Raw genomic sequence first — 26012 nt, forward strand, 5'->3', positions numbered from 1 at the left:
ACATTAACTATTGTGTGAAATTTTGGTTGCTATATCTTAAAAAATTATATAGTGGAATTAGCAAAGGGTAACCAAAATGATTAAGAGGATGGAACAACTCCTCTTTGAGGAAAGGCTAAATAGGTGATATGGAATAGCGAAATACAAATTTGTAGGTTATTCTTTCAAAAAATACAAAGATTAGGGGCCACACCATGAAATTTCTAAGCAGCATATTTAAAACAGATCAGATAAAATATTTTTTTTCACTCAACACATAATTAAGCTCTATAATTTGTTGACAGAGGATGTGGTAAAAGCAGCAGAGTTTTAAAAAGAGTTGGACAAGTTCCTAGAGGAAAAGTTCATAAATCATTATTAACAAGGGGGATAAGCCACACAAAACCTTACAACTTTTTGGGACCTCGATTGGCTACTGCTGGAAACAGGATACTGGGTTTGATGGAGTTTGGTCTGGCCCAGTATAGCATGGAGTCCCACCAGAGATCAAGATCAGCATAGGCAGAGATCTATGGGTGACTTTCAGTACTATACAAGCAAGGCAGGCAAGAATGAGATATATTGACAGTTTGTGTGTGTGTGTATGTGTGTGTGTATTAGTAATGTATCTCATTGCCATTTATCAAAATTATTTTGGCAGGTAGCATGCCCACTTTCAGCCAATCAGAAGTAAATACACGCCCAAGCTATGCCCACTCCCCGCCCCTCTGATGTCAAAGACTAAGCCATGCCTACTTCCTTTGATGATACCATAGGATATGATGTTTTGACCCTGCCCAAGCCCTGTCCCTTTGCATAGCCACACCCCTCACCCCTCATTTGCATAGCTGTCATAAAAACCCATCCCCTTTTTGTGTAGCCCCAACCAAACCCTACCCCTTTTTGTGCTGTCACAGGAAGTGATGTCATAGCCACACCTTTTCCAAGATGGTGTCTACTGCTGTATACATGTGACTTCCTGTTTCCACAACTAGCTTCCATCTTGGATGTGGTCACATGACAAGAAGTGATGTTGAAAAAACCTGACATTGTCCCCTACAATCTCGGCAGAATTTATTTGCGCATGCATAATTTAACCTTTTTTTTCTCACAGGCATTTTTTAGACCCAGACTCACAGTTTTTATTTGTATTTTTTCTCTCAAAAAAAGACACCATTTAAGCCTGCTGTAGAAAGTGTCTTTGCTTTTTTTCAAGAGATCGCAATGGCTCTGTTGTAAAAAATCATTCAGCCACGTACACCAATCCCTCCTTTTCCCTAGCCCAACAGCCCGATTTTGTCTGCAGCCTTCAACTCTCCCCTTTCCCAAGCCATCCTCCATAGAATGAACTAGTGTGAACGCTATGAGGGCTGTTCCTCCCTGCTTTTTCAAAGCTACAGAAAAAAAAGTTACAGATAAGGAAATTTTCTTTTAAACAAGAAGGAACCTCAATAGGGAGAGGTAAATATTAATAACATCAACAAAAAAGAAGCAATCCCACAACTGTCAATGTAGAACTCTAGTACTAAAACTCTGAGGGAAAATTTAAGAATTCAGTATAGGCTCCACCTGCAGCAGAGCTTCAATCTCAATGAACCAAGTCAAAAATAGCTCACATGACCACTCTATACTTCACAAGTCTCCTAAAACTCTAATGATGTTGTAATATTTTTTAATATCTGTTTTATATATCCCTCTAAATCAATGGACCAATAGTGAACTTTTTCCTAGTACAAGAGTCTCTACTGAATTGAATAAGAAGACTTTGAGGCATATTTTCAAAGAAATTAGCCTAGGTTTCTATGGAACTTTGGAAGGCTAAGTGCTTTGAAAATATGCCTCATTGTATAACCAATGAAAACAGATATAATATGAATGCAGTCTTAACCAAGCACCACCAAAAAGCGAATGCTACATACCTGTAGAAGGTATTCTCTGAGGACAGCAGGCTGATTGTTCTCACTGATGGGTGACGTCCACGGCAGCCCCTCCAATCGGAAACTTCACTAGCAAAGGCCTTTGCTAGTCCTCGCACGCCCATGCGCACCGCACATGCGCGGCCGTCTTCCCGCCCGAACCGGCTCGTGTTCGTCAGTCCCATATGTAGCAAAACAAAGGCAAGGGAAGACACAACTCCAAAGGGGAGGCGGGCGGGTTTGTGAGAACAATCAGCCTGCTGTCCTTGGAGAATACCTTCTACAGGTATGTAGCATTCGCTTTCTCCGAGGACAAGCAGGCTGCTTGTTCTCACTGATGGGGTATCCCTAGCCCCCAGGCTCACTCAAAACAACAACCATGGTCAATTGGGCCTCGCAACGGCGAGGACATAACTGAGATTGACCTAAAAAATTTATCAACTAACTAAGAGTGCAGCCTGGAACAGAACAAACATGAGCATAGGGGGGTGGAGTTGGATCCTAAACCCCGAACAGATTCTGAAGCACTGACTGCCCGAACCGACTGTCGCGTCGGGTATCCTGCTGCAGGCAGTAATGAGATGTGAATGTGTGGACAGATGACCACGTCGCAGCTTTGCAAATCTCTTCAATAGTGGCTGACTTCAAGTGGGCTACCGACGCTGCCATGGCTCTAACATTATGAGCCGTGACATGACTCTCAAGAGCCAGCCCAGCCTGGGCGTAAGTGAAGGAAATGCAATCTGCTAGCCAATTGGATATGGTGCATTTCCCCACAGCCACTCCCCTCCTGTTGGGATCAAAAGAAACAAACAATTGGGCGGACTGTCTGTTGGGCTGTGTCCGCTCCAGATAGAAGGCCAATGCTCTCTTGCAGTCCAATGTGTGCAGCTGACGTTCAGCAGGGCAGGAATAAGGACGGGGAAAGAATGTTGGCAAGACAATTGACTGGTTCAGATGGAACTCCGACACAACCTTTGGCAAGAACTTAGGGTGAGTGCGGAGGACTACTCTGTTATGATGAAATTTGGTGTAAGGGGCCTGGGCTACCAAGGCCTGAAGCTCACTGACTCTACGAGCTGAAGTAACTGCCACCAAGAAAATGACCTTCTAGGTCAAGTACTTCAGATGGCAGGAATTCAGTGGCTCAAAAGGAGGTTTCATCAGCTGGGTGAGAACGACATTGAGATCCCATGACACTGTAGGAGGCTTGACAGGGGGCTTTGACAAAAGCAAACCTCTCATGAAGCGAACAACTAAAGGCTGTCCTGAGATCGGCTTACCTTCCATGCACTGATTGCACTAAGGTGAACCCTTACAGAGTTAGTCTTGAGACCAGACTCAGACAAGTGCAGAAGGTATTCAAGCAGGGTCTGTGTAGGACAAGAGTGAGGATTTAGGGCCTTGCTGTCACACCAGACGGCAAACCTCCTCCATAGAAAGAAGTAACTCCTCTTAGTGGAATCTTTCCTGGAAGCAAGCAAGATGCGGGAGACACCCTCTGACAGACCCAAAGAGGCAAAGTCTACGCTCTCAACATCCAGGCCGTGAGAGCCAGGGACCGGAGGTTGGGATGCAGAAGCGCCCCTTCGTCCTGAGTGATGAGGGTCGGAAAACACTCCAATCTCCACGGTTCTTCGGTGGACAACTCCAGAAGAAGAGGGAACCAGATCTGACGCGGCCAAAAAGGAGCAATCAGAATCATGGTGCCTCGGTCTTGCTTGAGTTTCAACAAAGTCTTCCCCACCAGAGGTATGGGAGGATAAGCATACAGCAGACCCTCCCCCCAGTCCAGGAGGAAGGCATCCGATGCCAGTCTGCCATGGGCCTGAAGCCTGGAACAGAACTGAGGGGCTTTGTGGTTGGCTCAAGATGCGAAGAGATCCACCAAAGGGGTGCCCCACACCTGGAAGATCTGTCGCACTACACGGGAATTGAGCGACCACTCGTGAGGTTGCATAATCCTGCTCAACCTGTCGGCCAGACTGTTGTTTACGCCTGCCAGATATGTGGCTTGGAGCACCATGCCGTGACGGCGAGCCCAGAGCCACATGCTGACGGCTTCCTGACACAGGGGGCGAGATCCGGTGCCCCCCTGCTTGTTGACGTAGTACATGGCAACCTGGTTGTCTGTCTGAATTTGGATAATTTGGTGGGACAGCCAATCTCTGAAAGCCTTCAGAGCGTTCCAGATCGCTCGTAACTCCAGGAGATTGATCTGTAGATCGCGTTCCTGGAGGGACCAGCTTCCTTGGGTGTGAAGCCCATCGACATGAGCTCCCCATCCCAGGAGAGACGCGTCCGTGGTCAGCACTTTTTGTGGCTGAGGAATTTGGAAAGGACGTCCCAGAGTCAAATTGGACCAAATCGTCCACCAATACAGGGATTTGAGAAAACTCGTGGACAGGTGGATCACGTCTTCTAGATCCCCAGCAGCCTGGAACCACTGGGACGCTAGGGTCCATTGGGCAGATCTCATGTGAAGGCGGGCCATGGGAGTCACATGAACTGTGGAGGCCATGTGGCCCAACAATCTCAACATCTGCCGAGCTGTGATCTGCTGTGACGCTCTCACCCGCGAGACAAGGGACAACAAGTTGTTGGCTCTCGCCTCTGGGAGATAGGCGCGAGCCGTCCGAGAATCCAGCATAGCTCCTATGAATTAGAGTTTCTGCACTGGGAGAAGATGGGACTTTGGATAATTTATCACAAACCCCAGTAGCTCCAGGAGGCGAATAGTCATCTGCATGGACTGCAGGGCTCCTGCCTCGGATGTGTTCTTCACCAGCCAATCGTCGAGATATGGGAACACATGTACCCCCAGCCTGCGAAGTGCCGCTGCTACTACAGCCAAGCACTTTGTGAACACCCTGGGCGCAGAGGCGAGCCCAAAGGGTAGCACACAGTACTGGAACTGACGTGTGCCCAGCTGAAATCGCAGATACTGTCTGTGAGCTGGCAGTATCGGGATGTGTGTATAGGCATCCTTCAAGTCCAGAGAGCATAGCCAATCGTTTTCCTGAATCATGGGAAGGAGGGTGCCCAGGGAAAGCATCCTGAACTTTTCTTTGACCAGATATTTGTTCAGGGCCCTTAGGTCTAGGATGGGACGCATCCCCCCTGTTTTCTTTTCCACAAGGAAGTACCTGGAATAGAATCCCAGCCCTTCTTGCCCGGATGGCACGGGCTCGACCGCATTGGCGCTGAGAAGGGAGAGTTCCTCTGCAAGTACCTGCTTGTACTGGAAGCTGTAAGACTGAGCTCCCGGTGGACAATTTGGCGGTTTTGAGGCCAAATTGAGGGTGTATCCCTGCCGGACTATTTGGAGAACCCACTGATCGGAGGTTATGAGAGGCCACCTTTGGTGAAAAGCTTTCAACTTCCCTCCTACTGGCAGGTCGCCTGGCACTGACACTTGGATGGCGGCTATGCTCTGCTGGAGCCAGTCAAAAGCTCGTCCCTTGCTTTTGCTGGGGAGCCGAGGGGCCCTGCTGAGGCGCACGCTGCTGACGAGAGCGAGCGCGCTGGGGCTTAGCCTGGGCCGCAGGCTGTCGAGAAGGAGGATTGTACCTACGCTTGCCAGAAGAGTAGGGAACAGTCTTCCTTCCCCCAAAAAATCTTCTACCTGTAGAGGTAGCGGCTGAAGGCTGCCGGCGGGAGAACTTGTCGAATGCGGTGTCCCGCTGGTGGAGCTGCTCTACCACCTGTTCGACTTTCTCTCCAAAAATATTATCCGCACGGCAAGGCGAGTCCGCAATCCGCTGCTGGATCCTATTCTCCAGGTCGGAGGCACGCAGCCATGAGAGTCTGCGCATCACCACACCTTGAGCAGCGGCCCTGGACGCAACATCAAAGGTGTCATACACCCCTCTGGCCAGGAATTTTCTGCACGCCTTCAGCTGCCTGACCACCTCCTGAAAAGGCTTGGCTTGCTCAGGGGGGAGCGCATCCACCAAGCCCGCCAACTGCCGCACATTGTTCCGCATGTGTATGCTCGTGTAGAGCTGGTAGGACTGAATTTTGGCCACGAGCATAGAAGAATGGTAGGCCTTCCTCCCAAAGGAGTCCAAGGTTCTAGAGTCCTTGCCCGGGGGCGCCGAAGCATGCTCCCTAGAACTCTTGGCCTTCTTCAGGGCAATCCACAACTCCAGAGTCATGAGGCAACTGAGTGCGCATCAGCTCTGAGTCCCCATGGATCCGGTACTGGGACTCGATCTTCTTGGGAATGTGGGGATTAGTTAATGGTTTGGTCCAGTTCGCCAGCAATGTCTTTTTGAGGACATGATGCATGGGTACTGTGGACACTTCCTTAGGTGGAGAAGGATAGTCCAGGAGCTCAAATATTTCAGCCCTGGGCTCGTCCTCCACAACCACCGGGAAGGGGATGGCCGTAGACATCTCCCGGACAAAGGAAGCGAAAGACAGACTCTCGGGAGGAGAAAGCTGTCATTCAGGAGAGGGAGTGGGATCAGAAGGAAGACCCTCAGATTCCTCGTCAGAGAAATATCTGATGTCGTCCTCTTCTTCCCATGAGGCCTCACCCTCGGTGTCAGACACAAGTTCACGAACCTGTGTCTGCAACCGCGCCCGGCTCGACTCCGTGGAACCACGGCCACGGTGGGAGCGTCGAGAGGTAGACTCCCTCGCCCGCACCGGCGAAGCCTCCTCCGCCGACGTAGTTGGGGAGCCTTCTTGGGAGGCGACCGCAGTCGGCACCGCACGCGGTACCGACGCCGGAGACCTCACCCCGGGCGATGGGCCAGCCGGCGCCTCGCTCGACGGTACCGGTGGCGCAAGCACCCCCGGTACCGGAGGGGTAGGGCGCAACAGCTCTCCCAGGATCTCTGGGAGAACGGCCCGGAGGCTCTCGTTCAGAGCGGCTGCAGAAAAAGGCATGGAGGTCGATGCAGGCGTCGATGTCAGAGTCTGTTCCGGGCGTGGAGGCTGTTCCGGGCTGTCCAGAGTGGAGCGCATCGACACCTCTTGGACAGTGGGTGAGCGGTCCTCTCGGTGCCGATACCTGCTGGGTGCCGACTCCCTCGGCGACCCAGAGCTCTCGGTGCCGACGCGGGAAGGGGACCGGTGTCGATGCTTCTTCAACTTCTTGCGAATCATGTCACCGGAGCTTCCCGGCACCGACGAGGAGGACGTAGAATCCAGCCGTCTCTTCCTCGGGGCCGAGACCGAAGGGGGTCGGTCTCGGGGGGCCTGTACTGCAGGAGCCCTCAGGGTAGGGGGAGACCCACCCGAAGGCTCACCGCCACCAGCAGGGGAATGGACAGCCCTCACCTGCACTCCAGACGAAGCACCACCGTCCGACGACATCAGCAGACGAGGTCCCGGTACCACCGACGTCGATACAGTCGTCCGATGTCTCAGCGCCGATGCAGAGGGCCGATGCCTCGATGCACTCGATGCACTGGCGGCCGAGGATGAAGGTCTGGACGCTGAAGACGTCGATGCACTCGATACTCCCGGTGCCGATGCCGACGAAGAGCCCGAGAACAAAACGTTCCACTGGGCCAATCTCGCTACCTGAGTCCTTTTCTGTAAAAGGGCGCAAAGACTGCAGGCCTGCGGGCAGTGCCCAGCCCCCAGACACTGAAGACATGACGCGTGCCTATCAGTGAGCGAGATTACCCGGGCGCACTGGGTGCACTTCTTGAAGCCGCTGGAAGGCTTCGATGTCATGGGCGGAAAAATCACGCCGGCGAGATCAAAACTCGAAATGACAAAAATTGGCACCACAAAAATAGGGAGAAGAAAATTTCGACCGAGGCCTAACTGAGGCCTACCCCGACGACGAAAGAAAACTTACCGGGGCAAAAAGCTCGAAATACGGGAAGGGAAAAACCAAAAAGGGTCTTTCCGAAACACTTTCTAAACTTTCTGAGAAGAAACGAGTCGAAAACGACGCGCGAGGTCAACTTTCCCGGGACACAAACGGCGAAACACGACCGTACCGACCGCGGACAAAAGAAGACTGCCGAACACGAGCCGGTTCGGGCGGGAAGACGGCCGCGCATGCGCGGTGCGCATCGGCACGCGAGGACTAGCAAAGGCCTTTGCTAGTGAAGTTTCCGATTGGAGGGGCTGCCGTGGACGTCACCCATCAGTGAGAACAAGCAGCCTGCTTGTCCTCGGAGAATAAAAAATAAACAGCAACCACTATCTTGGTTTAACGCTGCATCACCATGTCCAACAGAGATCCCTTTTTTGGAAACTCCTTCTTCTGGGACATAAGGTGCTGGAACATAAACATCTGCAAACAAGAAATCTCAAGGTCTTCTTGATTTCCATTTCATTGAGTGGGAGAATAAATGCTTTACACAGGGATTGTTTTGCCCCTAACAAGCATTCATCTAGGAAGCACACAATGCTTTAATGCTTTGCCCAATTTTGAATCAAAACAGAGGGAGCATCACATGAATGATGCTAGGGAAAATCACATGAATGAATTAAGTAGTCCGGGCAAGTCTGCAGACAAGATTGTAAGAAACCTAAAAGAAGGGAAAGGGAAATGGGATTTGATATACTGCCTTTCTCAGGTTTTTGCAACTACATTCAAAGCAGTTTACATATATTCAGGTACTTATTTTGTACCAGGGGCAATGGAGGGTTAAGTGACTTGCCCAGAGTCACAAGGAGCTGCAGTGGGAATCAAACTCAGTTCCCCAGGATCAAAGTCCACTGCACTAACCACTAGGCTACTCCTCCACTGGAGCTGATACTGTGATGTCATAATGCCTCATTCCACCAATGCCTGAGCCAACCTCATCAGTGATGTCACAATGGCTTGATTGCCCAATACTTGGCTCACTTCTGATATTGTGATGTCATAAGGGAAAGGGGGGAAGGGAAATAGGACTTGATATACCGCCTTTCTCAGGTTTTTGCAACTACATTCAAAGCAGTTTACATATATTCAGGTACTTATTTTGTACCAGGGGCAATGGAGGGTTAAGTGACTTGCCCAGAGTCACAAGGAGCTGCAGTGGGAATTGAACTCAGTTCCCCAGGACCAAAGTCCACTGCACTAACCACTAGGCTACTCCTCCACTCCACATGACTGAGAGATGGAAAAAAGGTGTTACCACCATTCTAAGTATACCACCACCAGTTACTATCAATCTATCTGGGATCAGAAAGACACAACAGCTAAACATTGACTCCTTCGAAATCCATAGAAAGATGTAACAGCTAAATATGGAGTCTTAAAAATCCCTAATATACAGAGGTCCAGAAGAGGTAAATAACCCTTGTTGTTCAAGAGAGGGTAACAGCTCAGCCTTTATCTTAAAGGTCTGGGTGCTGATGCTGAGGCCGAGGGCTATCTACCGGTAATCGACCTCACAGAATCACAAAACATCGTTAGTGACCAGAACGTGGCAGTTTGTGGCCCACCCGTTGCTGGGCCAGAAAATGACAAAGTCCTTGCTGGTTGAACTGCCATGCGGGCAAAAGCTGTTTGACTCTCAAGAAGTTAACATCTCACTAACAGAAAACCTAGACTGCGAACAGAGAATTAGCAAATGCTGCGGATTTGGTAGAAGACACGTTCGGAGATGCCGTCGATGACACAGAAATGTATAAACTGGCTAATGATACAGGACCGAGGCGGGGCATTTCTTACAACAGGTCAGTAATTTTCTGCAGAATTTCAGAGAAATATACATTAATAAGAACAGGCATCTCATTGTGATGGTTATCAGAAACAAAGAAGGTAGTGGGGGTTGTAACAGGTCTTTACACAGTATTCTCGATAGCCACATTATCAAGAAAAAAAAAGAAGATATTTAGTAAATCTAAACAACATGGGTAATAACTTGTGTTTGCAGACAGTCTCAAGGCACTCACCACCGCTCTCAAGATATAAGACATAGAATATATATATGAATATATGAAGTCAGAAAACTACGCGCTGAGCTCCAAGGGTCAGAAACCAATAAAGTTATGTTGAGTGATGTAGTGGTTTTTGAACAACATCTGGGTGTAAACATATGAGTGCTACATTGTATAGACAGAAATGACTGATGTCTTTTAAAAACAAGTGACCATCAGCCATTCCATATGACTGTATATCTGTTACTCCATCGTGATCATTTTTACGGTATCTTAGATATCAAACAGTTCTACAGTTAAGAAAAATGTCTGTAAACACTGTGAAATGCTTTATAGCCACAACCACACTTGCAAAGCACGCTGTCATCTGTGTCTATCCGACACATGCACATTTCAGTTGGGCGGTAGAGAAAGGTGCCTTAACTGCCAATTGTACTGCCGCTCTAAGGAATGTTTAAAACAGCCTGCAAACCTGGGATCCAAAAAAGAAATAGAACGTTTGTCAAAAATGTTTTGTGATGTGTGACTCTTACACAGAACAAAAGCACAAGTGCAAAGCCATACAAATGTTTGCAGTGCGGTGATCCTTTATTGAAAGGTGAAAAATATTTATGTTACATTACAAGGCTGGCTAGACCTAAAACATCCGAAAGGTATATCATTTATGATTGTGAATGTATGCAGGAAACGGGGGTGAACATCCCCAACTACATCTTTAAAATGGTTCTTTACTGTGAGCACGAATGGGAATTCAAGGGGGTAAATTGTCTCTTATGATGAAAAAAACAGTATGGGCTGTTAATCCTAAACAGGTAATCTAATACTCCAGAGAACTGAAAAACAGCCAAACACAATCCAAAGGGTTGTGTGGAATGAATGTAAAGAAATGAGGAAAGTGGGATAAAAGACTTTGTGCCCGTGATCAAGTTTCTTTCATGGGGTAAATATTCCCTACTCCACTCATTCAAAAATGCCCATATAGGAGCATCATGCAAAATTGCCCATAATAGAGCACAAATATTAAAGATAACTGAATAACAAAAATTGTTGAAGCTACAGCATGGCATGCATCAAGTTAGCTTAATAAATGCTGGCTTGACAACCCCCACAATTCAACTATTGTTTTTCAATGAGGCCCGATTCGTTTCACCCATAACAGGACTTCATCAGGAACCACTCAGTTGTATCATACTGGCAGGGGTATCGGTCTCAAGCTGACTAAGCTTCTCTTACAACTGACAGCTTGAGATTGCATTGGAGGCAAAAACACATAGTAAAATTTTTTTTAGGTATATTAAAAGCAAGAAGCCGGCAAAGGAATCAGTTGGACCGCTAGATCACCGAGGGGTAAAAGGGGCGATCAGGGAAGACAAAGCCATATCGGAGAGATTAAATGAATTATTTGCTTAGGTCTTCACCAAGGAAGATTTGGGAGAGATACCGGTGCCAGAAATGGTATTCAAAGCTGACGAGTCGGAGAAACTGAATGAATTCTCTATAAACCTGGAGGATGTAATGGGGCAGTTCTACAAACTGAAGAGTAGCAAATCTCCTGGACCAGATGGTATTCATCCCAGAACCGAAAAATGAACTTGCGGAGCTATTGTTAGTAATATGTAATTTATTCCCGGAGGAGATCCGGGAAAGTATAGACCGGTGAGTCTGATGTCGGTGCTAGGCAAAATGGTAGCGACTATTATAAAGAACAAAATTACAGAGCATATTCAAAAGCATGGATTAATGAGACAAAGCCAACATGGATTTTGTGAAGGGAAATCTTGCCTCACCAATCTATTACATTTCTTTAAAGGGGTGAACAAACGTGGATAAAGGTGTTATAAGTCTTCTAAGACCTGTTACCTGAAAGTCTCAGTATTTTGCAGTTAACCTTGACATACCAGCACACCTGAAGTCTCTTTCTTTTCTGATACTTTCTTTATTGAATAACACAACAATGTACTCACAGTCAGTAGTTCAGAAGGATTGCCTCATGGCACAGAGACAGAACCAAGTTCTCTTCAGAGCGTTTAACAGGACATGAGCTGACAAAGTAAAATGGAGACAGGATCATAGAGAGGGAGCAATAGAGAGGGCCAGAAAGTAGGGCACACACAAACCCAGAGGAGAAGAAGAAGGTAAAGACCAATAGAAACAGAGCCTGTCAATGAGGTGGCAAGATTGGTTGCATTAACATAAACTACACTACACACAATGCCTAGCTCACATGACCTAGCAGTGAAATAATAACAAACATTAACCCATTCCAGGGTTCCACTGTAACTTAGGCAAGGCTGTCAAAAGACAGAACAGTTACATCACTACAGGCACTTCCTATTATCTGTGCACCAAATAAAAGAAAGAGAAGTCAGTCATCTGTAACAGCTTTAAGGATAAACATGCGCCTACTGGCCAAACAGGAGAAATACACTTCAGACATATACAAGACAGGAAAACATCCAAAACATTTCACAGGCTTAAAACACACAGGGCCCCTCCGAAGGGACACCACCTTGTAGGGGTGGAGGGGCTTGTGTGTTTCAATGACTCAGAGGGCTATGCTGAAAGGTTACCCATATCAGACAGGCCTCTGAGGAGAAACCAGACAAAGAGTGTCCCAAACTGAGAGAGTAGTAAGATGGTGACCTGAAGTTCGTATGCCCAACAGCCCAGATGCCCTCTGAAATTTCATCTTCCTCACGTAAATTTCCTCTCTGCAATTGCAGTTACCTTAACTGAGAGGAAGGGGATAACCAGCGGTCAGCTGCCGATGGCCAGCATTTTATCCCCTGAGCAGCAAGTGCGGGACCGCTGGGCGACACACTGGGTTGGCGATGAAATGGTTGGCGAGTCCTTTGATTAGCGCCAGCGAAGGAGCATCGACGCTCTTGGACCTGGAAAACACAACTCCATCGCTCCTGAATTATTCAACCACCATGCCCAAAGGAGTGGAGGAGTGAGTTAGAGATATATGCTGAAACGGAGGACATTTACAGCAGAACCCAAATCGGCGGAACCACTCCTAAACACCTATGAGAAATCAACTTGGAGTTTTTGGTTCCCGTGCAGGTTACATTGAATACCATCTGGAAGGCGCTTCGGGATCTAATGGTGGCAGTAAATAATTTTGTTTCAGATATAATTTTATTAGAGAGTTACATGGACAATTCAACTGAACCCTTTGAGAGTAAAAAATTGATATAACAAATGATTCTACATGAGCAAGAAGTGGTTATGATTTTGAAAATGATAATAGACCAGAAATTTTGAATAATAAAATGAATATTATTATAGATGATTAATATAGAGATTATTGTTTTTCCCAGAGTTCCAGGTATGACTCCTAAAGTTTTCCTCAGAAATATTTCCTCAAATTATTACTTTAAAAGGAGTGAAGCCTGTGAAAACTGGGATTACTTTAATCAGTGGGATTTGAATTAGAGATTTAAGTATATGTATTGTTAAATAACTTCTGGTTTTTAAAAGAGAAAGAATGTAATCAGATGTATTATTTCTAACTAATATTGGACAATAGGTATGTTTTCAATGAAATGATTTGACTATACACCGTATTGGCCTTGAAGAAGCCAACCAGATGATCAATGTGGAATAATGAATTAGACGAGTAATATCTGGGGATAATCAGGTTAATACCACGGGGGGGGGGGGGGGGGGGGGGTTCTGTTTACTGTTTAATTGATCTCCTTATCTTGTTTCACTCTCCCTATTTAGTGGTCTAAGGAAGAGAATAGAATTACCTGACTGAAATAATTCCTACATATTACTTTCTCTGCATTTCCAGCAAGTTGTTTTATCGCTTGTAAACATTTAAATGGTTTTAAATAAAAGAAATTTTAAAAACACACTGGGGCCTTTTTAGTAAGCCATGTAGGCATGTACACACATCCTACATGCGTCAGTTTGGATTAATGAGACAAAGCCAACATGGATTTTGTGAATGAAAATCTTGCCTCACCAATCTATTACATTCCTTTAAAGGGGTGAACAAATATGTGGATAAAAGTGAGCTGGTAGATATTGTGTATCTGGATTTTCAAAAGGCATTTGCAAAGTACCTCATGAAAGACTCCAGAGGAAATTGGAAAGTCATGGGATAGGAGGTTCTGTCCTATTGTGGATTAAAAACTGGTTAAAAGATAGAAAACAGAGAGTAGGGTTAAATGGAGAAGGGTAGGTAGTGGGGTTCCCCAGGGCTCTGTGCTGGGACGGCTGCTTTTTAACATATTTATAAATGACCTGGAGATGGGAGTAACTAGTGAGGTAATTAAATTTGCTGATAACACAAAGTTATTCAAAGTCGTTAAATTGTGGGAGGATTGTGAAAAATTACAAGAGGACCTTATGAGACTGGGAGACTGGGCGTCTAAATGGCAGATGATGTTTAATGTGAGCAAGTGCAAAGTGATGCATGTGGGAAAGAGGAACTGAAATTATAGCTAAATCATGCAAGGTTCCACGTTAGGAGTTACAGACCAAGAAAAGGATCTAGGTGTCGTCGTTGATGATTGATTGAAACCTTTTGCTCAGTGTGCTGCTGCGGCTAAGAAAGCAAATAGAATGTTAGGTATTATTAAGAAAGGAATGGAAAATAAAAATGAGGACGTTATAATGCCTTTGTGTCGCTCCATGGTGCGATCGCACCTAGAATATTGTGTTCAATTCTGGTCACCGCATCTCAAAAAAGATATAGTGGAATTAGAAAAGTTGCAGAGAAAGGCGATGAAAATGATAAAGGGGATGGGACAATTTCCCTATGAGGAAAGGCTGAAGAGTCTAGTGCTCTTCAGCTTGGAGAAAAGGTGGCTGATGGGAGATATGATAGAGGTCTATAAAATAATGAGTGCAGTTGAACTGGTAGACCTGAAGCATCTACTTATGTTTTCCAAAAATACTAGGACTAGGGGGCATGCGATGAAACTACAAAGTAGTAAATTTAAAACAAATCGGAGAAAATGTTTCTTCACTCAACGTGTAATTAAACTCTGGAATTCATTGCCAGAGAATGTGATAAAGGTGGTTAGCTTAGTAGAGTTTAAAAAAAAGGTTTGGATGGCTTCCTAAAGAAAAACTCCATAGACCATTATTAAATTGGATGGGGAAAATCCACTATTTCTGGGATAAGCAGTGTAAAATGTTTTGTACTTGTTTGGGATCCTGCCAGGTGTTTGTGACCCGGATTGGCCACTGTTAGGAACAGGGTGCTGGGCTTGATGGAACTTTGGTCTGTCCCAGTATGGCAATACTTATGTACTTATATTATAACTTTACCAGCCTGTGTCAATAAAACTAAAGAATATCCGATCAGTCACCTCAAAATCATCTATGACAATTTCAGCCCCCACTCTGATTATTTCAGGCTTGTGAAAGTCAAGGTTTCCCCCCCCCCCCCCCCCCCCCCCCCCCCATAGACTCTTTTCCCTTGTTCTGCCGTTTAGGGTGCATGGTAAACTCACGTCCCGTTTGGTCGCACCTGCGCAGTAACGATGCAATGGGAGAAGTGTGCCCACGATGACGGACAGAGAGCCCTGCTGGGGATGTGGTATACTGTAGAATTGGAAAAGGCACAGGGTGGGGAAAATCTACAAGGTCTGGCATTTTGAACAGACATCTACACAACTCTTTGCAGAATACATAAACATGCATCTACGTCAAAATCAAGAAGCATCGGGGTTTCCTCAGTTTTGTACTGATGCTGAACAACAACAGAACTGGTACATAGATTATTTCTATCAGAAAGAAGGTGTGCTTTTATGCACTGATCATCTAACCGTGAACCCTGCAAAACGACAAATTGCAAAACTGTTCTTAAACTCTTTGGAGGGGACGTTTGGTCAAAGAAGAAATCTACCTGCCACAAGTTTCATGAGAGACCCTGGTGAGCTGTATATGCACCTGTTTCCCCCCTGAATACACCATGTCATCTTGAGATCTTATAGATGATGAAGCAGCATGCGTCACCTGGAAAGGCACGAAGGAACTTTGCCCACCACCGGGTAACACTAACATCTTCCTAGCCTCTATTACAACGGTGCATACCCGGCTAGAGCTGTACAGGGTTCTTGACACTTTACAAAGCGCTGCCTTTAACATGATACAGACTCTGTGATTTTTGTAAGTAAGAAGGGTAAATGGGATCCTCCTTTGGGTGACTATCACAGAGTTTGACTCAGCTGGTCCTAAAACATACAGGTACAGGCTATCCACCGGTGAGACCAGACTTAAGGTAAAAGGCATCACACTCAACAGCGAGAAAATACATTTTTGCAGTCTAAAGGAGCTAGTTATGGATTACAATCCTAGAGGGCCACTGAATAAACAAACTAAAATATCCATTTAGCAAAAAGCGATAGAAACAAGGCTCAGTGACACGCTGAATTTTGTGTACTTTAAAAAATTCAAAGGGTTGTGTATGATAAATGAGTTTTGAGTCAAAATTTTAGCACATTGCCTTATGGCTACTGATTATATCCATACTCTTTGCGTATGCTTTTACGTAACCTATTCAAAACATTGTATGCTTCCTAGATGAATACTATTAGGTGCAAAATAATCCCTGTATAAAGCATTTATTCTGCCACTTTTATTGCTATTTCTTTTACTGGTACTGTACTCACATTAAAAAAAAGAAAACTTGTCAGTTTCCGAGGTGAACACTGCTAAAAGAAAATAAAAGCATTTAAAATGAAAAAAGTTTGCATATCTGTAACTTTTTTTTTCTCTAGCTCTGAAAAAGCAGGGAGGAACAGCCCCCATAGCATTCACACTAGTTCTTTCTTAGGAGGATGGCTTGGAAAGGGAAAAGGGGGGAGTTGAAGACTGCAGACAAAATTAGGCTGTTGGGCTAGGGAAAAGGAGGGGTTGGTGTGGGTGGCTGAATGATTTTTTTACAACAGAGCCATTGCGATCTCTTGAAAAAAGCAGGGAGGCTTTGTATATCAGGCTACTGATCCACCTTTAAAAAGGTGTCCTTTTTTAGAGAAAAAATTTTTTTTTAAACGATGAAAAAAAAGGATAAGTTGTGCACGTACAAATAAATTCTGCCAAGCCTGTAGGGGGCAGTATCAGGGCTTTTCAATGTCAGTTTTTGTCACATAACCCCATCCAATATGGTTGCTAATACTGGAAAAAGGAAATGACGCGACGTATACAGCAGTTGCTGCCATCTTGGAAAAGGGGTATGGTGTGGCTATGGCATCACTTCCTGTGATATCATCAAGAGGGGTGGGGTTTGGGGGTATGGCTGCGCAAAAAGGGAATGGGGTTAGGGGCAGGGCTATTCAAATAAGACAGGGCAATGGGCATGGTTATGCAAAAGGGGCAAGGTAAAGACATCATATCTAGTAATGTCATCAAAGAGGTTGGGGAGTGGGTGTAGCTTAGGCGGTGACATCATTCAGATGGGTTGGGGTGGGGGTGGTTTTGGTGTGTCCTCACTTCTGATTGGCTGAGAACCCAAAAGTGCGTGTGTCACCTATCAAAATCAATTAATTTTGACATCCCTGTGAGATACACAACTTGAGTTTGTTCCTAGGTTTCAATACTGGAAAACCACAGATAATGAAGGGCAGGACTGACATGCATTGGCAGAATTCTGGGCATGACAGTCTCAGTACCTCCAAGCATTCAGGAATGTATACTCTTACCATTTCACCGGGGTTTTCTCTCGTACAGGAGCAAAGGACTCATAGCGATGCATCTTCATAAAGTCACTGCCTTCTTTATGTGCCAAGTCATTGATCTCCTGACCCCACCAACGAGCCTGACGGTAACTGCTACACTTCAGGATCAGCGTCCTGGGAAGAGGGCATCAAACAGAATTCACTTTAACAGCCCCTAGAGACCCTGCTCCATCCCAACTCACTGAAAAGCAGTCTATCCCCAAAATGACTAAGAACCTAATTATGTATACCAAAGAAAATAAGAATTATATAGATATTAAAATAATATATAATGCATTATTTAGAGGAAAGAAAGTTCTAGAACAATGAGTAGAATTAAGGGATTGGAGAAACGTAAGGAAATATTTCCTTATGGGAAAGTATATGAAATAACCTCCCTTAGAAATAAGATGGGGGAGTTGGAATATATTGCACTAAATGAAAAATTAGATATAATAGGCATCTCTGAGACCTGGTGGAAGGAGGATAACCAGTGGGACACTGTCATACCGGGGTACAAATTATATCGTAGTGATAGGGTGAATCGGATTGGTGGAGGGGTAGCATTGTATATTAACGAGAGCCTTGAATCAAATAGATTGAAAATTCTGCAGGAAACAAAACACTCCTTGGAATCACTGTGGATTGAAATTCCATGTGCAAAGGGGAAAAGGATAGTGATAGGAGTGTACTACCGTCCGCCTGGCCAGGACGAACAGACGGATGCGGAAATGTTAAAGGAAATCAGGGACGCAAACAAACTGGGCAACACAATAATAATGGGGGATTTCAATTACCCGCATATAGACTGGGTTAATGTAACATCTGTACACGCAAGGGACATAAGATTTCTTGATGAAATCAAGGACAGCTTCATGGAACAGCTAGTTCAGGAGCCGACAAGAGAAGGAAAAATACTAGACTTAGTCCTTAGTGGTGCTCATTATCTAGTGCAGGGGGTAACGATACGAGGGCCGCTTGATAACAGTGATCATAATATGATCGGTTTTGATATTGGCATTGAAGGAAGTGAAACTAGGAAATCAAGTACGCTAGCGTTTAACTATAGAAAAGGTGATTACGACAAAATGAGAAAAATGGTGAAAAAAAGACTGAAAGGAGCAGCTCGCAGAGTAAAAAACTTGCATCAGGCGTGGATGCTGTTTAAAAACACCATCCTGGAGGTTCAGGACAAATATATTCCACGTATTAGAAAAAAGGGAAAAAAGACTAAACGTCAGCCGGCGTGGCTAAACAGTAAGATAAAGGAAATCATTAGAGCCAAAAAACAATCCTTCAGAAAGTGGAGAAGAGAACCAACTGAAAGTAACAGGATAGATCATAAGGAATGCCAAGCCAAATGCAAAGCGGAGATAAGGAGGGCAAAAAAGGACTTTGAGAAGAAATTAGCGTTGGAAGCAAAAATACATAGTAAAAATTTTTTTAGATACATTAAAAGCAGGAAACCGGCCAAAGAGTCGGTTGGGCCGCTGGACGAAAATGGTGTTAAAGGGGCGATCAAGGAGGACAAAGCCGTAGCGGAGAAATTAAATGAATTCTTTGCTTCGGTCTTCACCGAGGAGGATTTGGGGGGGACACCGGTGCCGGAAAGAATATTTGAAGCGGGGGAGTCGGAGAAACTAAACAAATTCTCTGTAACCTTGGAGGATGTAATGGGTCAGTTCAGCAAGCTGAAGAGTAGTAAATCACCGGGACCTGATGGTATTCATCCTAGAGTATTAATAGAACTAAAAATGAACTTGCGGAGCTACTGTTAGAAATATGCAATCTGTCCCTAAAATCGAGTGTAGTACCGGAAGACTGGAGGGTAGCCAATGTTACTCCGATTTTTAAGAAGGGTTCCAGAGGAGATCCGGGAAATTATAGACCGGTGAGTCTGACGTCGGTGCCGGGCAAGATGGTGGAGGCTATTATTAAGAATAAAATTGCAGAGCATATACAAAAACATGGACTGATGAGACAAAGTCAGCACGGATTTAGTGAAGGGAAGTCTTGCCTCACCAATCTAATGCATTTTTTTGAGGGGGTAAGCAAACATGTGGACAATGGGGAGCCGGTTGATATTGTATATCTGGATTTTCAGAAGGCGTTTGACAAAGTGCCGCACGAAAGACTCCTGAAGAAATTGCAGAGTCATGGAATCGGAGGTAGGGTATTATTATGGATTAAGAACTGGTTGAAAGATAGGAAGCAGAGAGTAGGATTGCGTGGCCAGTATTCTCAGTGGAGGAGGGTAGTTAGTGGGGTCCCGCAGGGGTCTGTGCTGGGTCCGTTGCTTTTTAATGTATGTATAAATGACCTAGAGATGGGAATAACTAGTGAGGTAATTAAATTCGCCGATGACACAAAATTATTCAGGGTCGTCAAGTCGCAGGAGGAATGTGAACGATTACAGGAGGACCTTGCGAGACTGGGAGAATGGGCGTGCAAGTGGCAGATGAAGTTCAATGTTGACAAGTGCAAAGTGATGCATGTGGGTAAGAGGAACCCGAATTATAGCTACGTCTTGCAAGGTTCCGCGTTAGGAGTTACGGATCAAGAAAGGGATCTGGGTGTCATCGTCGATGATACGCTGAAACCTTCTGCTCAGTGTGCTGCTGCGGCTAGGAAAGCGAATAGAATGTTGGGTGTTATTAGGAAGGGTATGGAGTCCAGGTGTGCGGATGTTATAATGCCGTTGTATCGCTCCATGGTGCGACCGCACCTGGAGTATTGTGTTCAGTACTGGTCTCCGTATCTCAAAAAGATATAGTAGAATTGGAAAAGGTACAGCGAAGGGCGACGAAAATGATAGTGGGGATGGGACGACTTTCCTATGAAGAGAAGCTGAGAAGGCTAGGGCTTTTCAGCTTGGAGAAGAGACGGCTGAGGGGAGATATGATAGAAGTGTATAAAATAATGAGTGGAATGGATCGGGTGGATGTGAAGCGACTGTTCACGCTATCCAAAAATACTAGGACTAGAGGGCATGAGTTGAAGCTACAGTGTGGTAAATTTAAAACTAATCGGAGAAAATTTTTCTTCACCCAACGTGTAATTAGACTCTGGAATTCGTTGCCGGAGAACGTGGTACAGGCGGTTAGCTTGACGGAGTTTAAAAAGGGGTTAGATAGATTCCTAAAGGACAAGTCCATAGACCGCTATTAAATGGACTTGGAAAAATTCCGCATTTTTAGGTATAACTTGTCTGGAATGTTTTTACGTTAGGGGAGCGTGCCAGGTGCCCTTGACCTGGATTGGCCACTGTCGGTGACAGGATGCTGGGCTAGATGGACCTTTGGTCTTTCCCAGTATGGCACTACTTATGTACTTATGTACTTATGTAGTAGGATTAGTGGAGGCAAAAATGGAAGACTTTGAGGCTTTTTTCCTCCTTGATTGTCTAAATTTTATGGATTGCTCCTTACAGGATAGGGGGAGTATAGTATAATAGAGTATTTGTGTAATGGAACTGAATACAGGCCGCTAGTTAGTTTGCTAGTTTAACCCAACCATGGTTTCATGGCTGTTGGTCACATTGGTTAAGGTTAAGACGTTTTCCCTGAGACTGATTGGTACAGAAGTTTACAAATATACTTGTTTTAACGTCCTGGTGTGTGTGTACCAGCAATCACTGAGCAAACACAGACTCTTTTTAGATGCTAAAATGAGTAGCTTAAAATTTATTTCACTGAGAAACTTTAAAAGACAACAAGTTCTGGTTTTCCTTAGCACAAAAGAGTAATAAAACATTCTGTTCAAGTTATAACATACTTTTCTAAATAGCTATTGCAGCAACTTTGTAAGAACAATTCTGCAAAATTCACTAGGCTTCTATAAAGCTTAACCTGTGTCTTCTTTTCTTTACAGGTCTACTTTACTATTGTACAGGAACCACCATCAAGTATGAATTCAGATAAGAATACTTAATTTTCTCTTAACATCTGATTCAACATTTAACCCCTTTAGATCATGTAGCTTTGTGTCTGAATTTCCCTTTAATGTTTTCTCTCCACAGGTTAGTGTCAGAAAGCAGGAAAACCCCTCTAGTTTAGGACTCCTTGCTCAAGTTTAGACATATTTTCAATTCTTCCAAGGCTCTGGCAAAACCCCACTGTCTCTGCCGGGGATTACCAAATTACTTATTTAAGAAAAACAGTCTCTGCAAACATTACTTGGCAGAATAAACTTTCTTACATTGCCAGCCCCTCTGACACAGGCTCCCCTTACCAGAACAGGTCCTCAACTGTCTCTGTGGCGGTAGCTATGACATCATAAAAGTATAGTTTTTTCAAGAAAAACTTAGAATTTTATGGCATCAGCATCATTTTGAAAACCTGAAGTCCCATAGGATATAATGGGTGAAGAACATTTTTTACATATTTCACCAACAAAAATTTGCGCTCTTATGATTTTAAATTTTAAAAATACGCACTTTTCAGTACATGCTATGTTTCTCTCACAAAACTCTATAAAATTATCTATAAAATTCCCTAATAACATAGAAAATGTGATAAAATTCCCCCCCCCCAATCAAACATAACCATTAGGCCATGCGTCCTAAGGTGCTCTAGCCCCCCCAAAAGGTCAATCCTCACCCCAGTGTTTGTTTTACTAAAGGCATACCAAGCTGGTTGAGATCACTGAATTCTTTTAACATAAAAGCTTGCCTAGAGTCTGTAGCATGGAGAAATTTTCTGCAGTGACGCATATAAAATTTAGGATAGGAGAATGGCAACATGTAGTTCTTCATTGATTTGGAAGGAGCAGGTTGGGTTCTTAAGACCATCTTATTCCAATAAAATTGAAAACTGTGGCAAAATTAATTTTTGGTAAACAAAGGTTTAACCATGCCTCTCCATGCTTAATGAGTTTACATTGGCTTCCTATTGAGGCCAGAGTATTTTTTAAGCTTGCATGCTGGGTTTATAAACTATTTGGCTCATGTCCAGATTATTTAGTACATCTATTTACTTTCCCAAAATCTCTAGCTATTTCTAGGGCTGGAAACTCTCACCTTCTTTATTTTCCTTCTTTATCAGATGTTAACTATAGAAAGCATCTACAGTTATCTTTTATTCACCAAGCTGTCAGATTTGGAACTCTTTACCTCTTAAACTGAAGACTATGCCAATATATTCTTCTTTTCGCAAAAGTTTAAAACATACTTGTTTACTAAAGTCTACTATTAAGCTTATTTATTCAATTTTGTTGTAATCCACTTTGAACCAACTAATCTTGGGAGTTGGCAGATATAAATATTGTATCATATCATATATATATCTAATAAATAGCAAAGGTCTGAAGTAGGGGGCATGCGATGAAGCTAAAACAAATCAGAGAAAATATTTCTTCACTCAACGTGTAATTAAACTCTGGAATTCGTTGCCAGAGAATGTGGTAAAAGCAGTTAGCTTAGTGGGGTTTAAAAAAGGTTTGGATAGCTTTCTAAAAGAAAAGTCCATAAGCCATTATTAAAATGGACTTGGGAAAATCCACTGCTTATTTCTGGGATAATCAGCATAAAATGTATTGTACTGTTTTGGGATCTTGCCAGGTACTCATTACCTGAATTGGCCACTGTTGGAAACAGGATACTGGGCTTGATGGACCTTCGGTCTGTCCCAGTATGGCAACACTTATGTACTTATAACCAAAGGAAGTAACTATGGAGTGGAAGTATGAAAGAAACCTTACAGAGTCCATGACATCAGGCACAACAGTAAGGTGGATAGATGATCCTTCCAATGGAATCACATTGACAATAGAAGATGCTTAACAGTGTGGTTTTATTGATAAACACAAAGACCTAACACAGAACCGTGTTTCAACTCAAAGAGCCTGCCTCAGGGGACTCTAGTAGTCAATCAAATAGGCTTATATATCTTCCAAGATGTAAAACCAAAAAGAGCTACTGTTAGCTAGTTCTAGGAAAGCTCTCTAAGCACTGCTGGTCCTTGCAAAAGCCTGGTTAACCTCACTGCATAAAGTTAGGACAGTCTTTTCTGTTTATGTGGTTATCTAGCCAGTTTGATGACTGAATATCACCGTTAACCTGCTAGGTCACCGCTCTGCTCTAGCTCTGCTTCCAGCCTGCTCCTAATCTTGTTGGAGATGTCTGGTTGGTGGAAACATTCAGCAGCACTGCTCAGTTAAGTACTGCTGAATATTCCTCCTTAGTCCAAGACAAGCGACTTAAACTGCTAGGGGCCTCTCCTGGCTGTTTAAATCACTTTGATTATCTACCCCAAGGAGATGTACTTTCTTATGCATAGGGTGGGCCTGTTTGAATGGTAAACAACTAGTCTTTTTCATAAAAAGGGTGGTACCTGGAAAAGTTCTCAATGCGGACCCCATACTTTGTCTCCGTTGCCTTCTTGCCCATCTGGATGCTGAATCCCGGGTCAAAGAGGAGAACGAAGGAAATGATCCCAGACTCAGGTTTCAGGTAGAGCAGGAAGGAATCTTTTACTACTAACCACCTAGAGGTGTGGAACCAAAGGGGAGAAGAAGGAACATACATAGGGATAGGGAACACATATGTATTAATAATATAGGATAGAATGCATATATGTTTCAGTAGAATGGGATGAGGAGGGGAAACATACAAAAAATGTGAATGAGACAACACTGGACAGGGAGCATACATTTAAAAGTAACATGAAAGAAAGAGCCAGTGCATATGAATAACATGTTATGGGAATCTCATACATCAATAAAATGGAACAGGAAGCACATGCGTCATGGGACAAGAAAAACAGATGTATCAACAACACAGGACAGGTAGAATATGTGCATTAATAACATAGAATGGAGGGACATATGTATCTATGTGGCATGAAGAAGCACATGCTTAATAACATGGGCCAATGGAGCACGTATTAAAAACACAGGATAAAGGAATATTAGTAGTGGAAAGTAATATCACAATGAAATGGGATGGGAAGTATTAATCACAGCATACAGGACAAGAAGTATTAATGGCAGTAGCACAGTATAGAGGAATATTAATAGCATGGAATCCTTTGCAAGGTATCTGATTATGGTACGCACCTTTTCGACCATCGATAACATATCTGGTGCCGACCAGCACAGTTAAAACCTTGGATCCGGTGACCCCCAGAACGCTTCAGGATAATCCCTTCCCTGCAACAAGGATTGAAGGAGGTCATATGAAGAAGAAACACAGCCCAGCATCTTTAAAAAATACTATTAAACAGCCTAAAAAATAAAATGGGAGAGTATATAGCAAGAAATAAAGAGGTAGATACTGTATAATAGACATCTTAGAGACTTGGTGGAAGAAGGATAACCAATGGGAAACTGGACTAGGGAACAAATTATATTGTAGTGATAGGGTAGATCAAATTGAAAGCAGGGTGGCAACTACATGTTTGGGTGGACAGTGGGTGGAGTTTGCAAGTATGCACGTAGATTAGATAATATGCTAATCTATATGAGTACTTGAATAATCTAGGTGCAGACATTTACACCTACTTGAAAACAGATGTAAATGTCCACGCCTGAAAGTTGGGCATAATTTCTATGCGTCTTTATAACTAGCATCTAGGTAGGCGCCTCTTTGCCATCTTAAACTAGGTGTCTTATGTAATCCCCTGGTAAATTGTGTTTGGAAATTTCCTCAGGGAATTACTAGACTGCTATAGAACTCTTCTGATTCACTTTGGGGGGGGGGGGGGGGGGGGAAGAAGAGGGAGAACAGCATGAGTGGGAGGGTGAAGAGCCAGCCCAGAGGGAGGATTAGCAAAAATAACTGACAATGGGTGTGGAGTTGAGAAGTTATAAAAGTGATAGGATTAGTGAGCACATGGTCTTTGGTTACCTTCATCCCCACCAGGACCTGTGAGGAGAGGGGGTATCATAGATAGGCCAAATAACCTAAGGCTGAAAAAAAAAAAGAAGGATTTTCTTTCCCAACAAAAGCATTAACTGGAGTGTGAGGAGTGCTCCAAGTGAGTAGAAAGGGTCAACCCAGCCCGGAAGCAGAACAGGAAAGAGTCCATTCAGTGCCAGAGGCAGCAGCTGTAGAGGAAGGACAGACAGGGAAGTCTGGTCCTAAGTAGGTCTGGCAACTGGGTAAAAGCCCAGCGGGACAGCTTTCTGCAGCAAGCATGACAAGCACAACCTTGGATTGTTCTGCAAGATTGGAGGACTGGTGGAGCTGTAAATATGTAAATACCCTAGAATTTACAAAGAGACTATTAACTAAGTAGTTGGAACTTTTACACCAAAAATCTTGGATTGGCTCAAAAACCTGTTTCAGCATATTGAACTGTTTTGATACAGACTGAACTGTTTATTAAAGAAACATATGAAGTTTGGATATCTCCTTGTTGCAGCATTCCAGTAAAGTTCTGTTTTGAATAAAATACAAATCCTGGAGTGGAGAATTTATTTGGCATGATAGTGAAGTTATTTTGCTCCCAGACTAAGAAAAAAATAAAGTAAAAATGAGGCTTAAAACCCTACGGCCTACTGGGATCAAGCCCATCCCGCGCCCAGCTCAGTAGAATAAAACGTTTGTAGTGACCCTGGTTTGGGTGCTGACCCAAACAGCTAGCTGGTGCCCAGACCTTTG

The 26012-nt window shown here is 44.2% G+C and overlaps 1 protein-coding gene across 2 annotated transcripts in view; it reads right to left on the reverse strand.

The window, feature by feature from the left end:
• PLD2 (phospholipase D2) overlaps window positions 1–26012 on the reverse strand; it is a 215903-nt gene that overhangs the window by 73840 nt on the left and 116051 nt on the right. For both annotated transcript variants that reach the window (XM_030187610.1, XM_030187611.1), the window contains 3 exons: window positions 24467–24559; window positions 23743–23895; window positions 17399–17548 (listed from right to left, as the gene is read on the reverse strand). In XM_030187610.1, coding sequence (XP_030043470.1) covers window positions 17399–17548; window positions 23743–23895; window positions 24467–24559 — 396 coding nt within the window. The remainder of the gene's footprint in view (window positions 1–17398; window positions 17549–23742; window positions 23896–24466; window positions 24560–26012) is intronic.

Source organism: Microcaecilia unicolor, chromosome 14, assembly GCF_901765095.1.
Source record: "Microcaecilia unicolor chromosome 14, aMicUni1.1, whole genome shotgun sequence".
Lineage (NCBI taxonomy): Eukaryota > Metazoa > Chordata > Amphibia > Gymnophiona > Siphonopidae > Microcaecilia > Microcaecilia unicolor.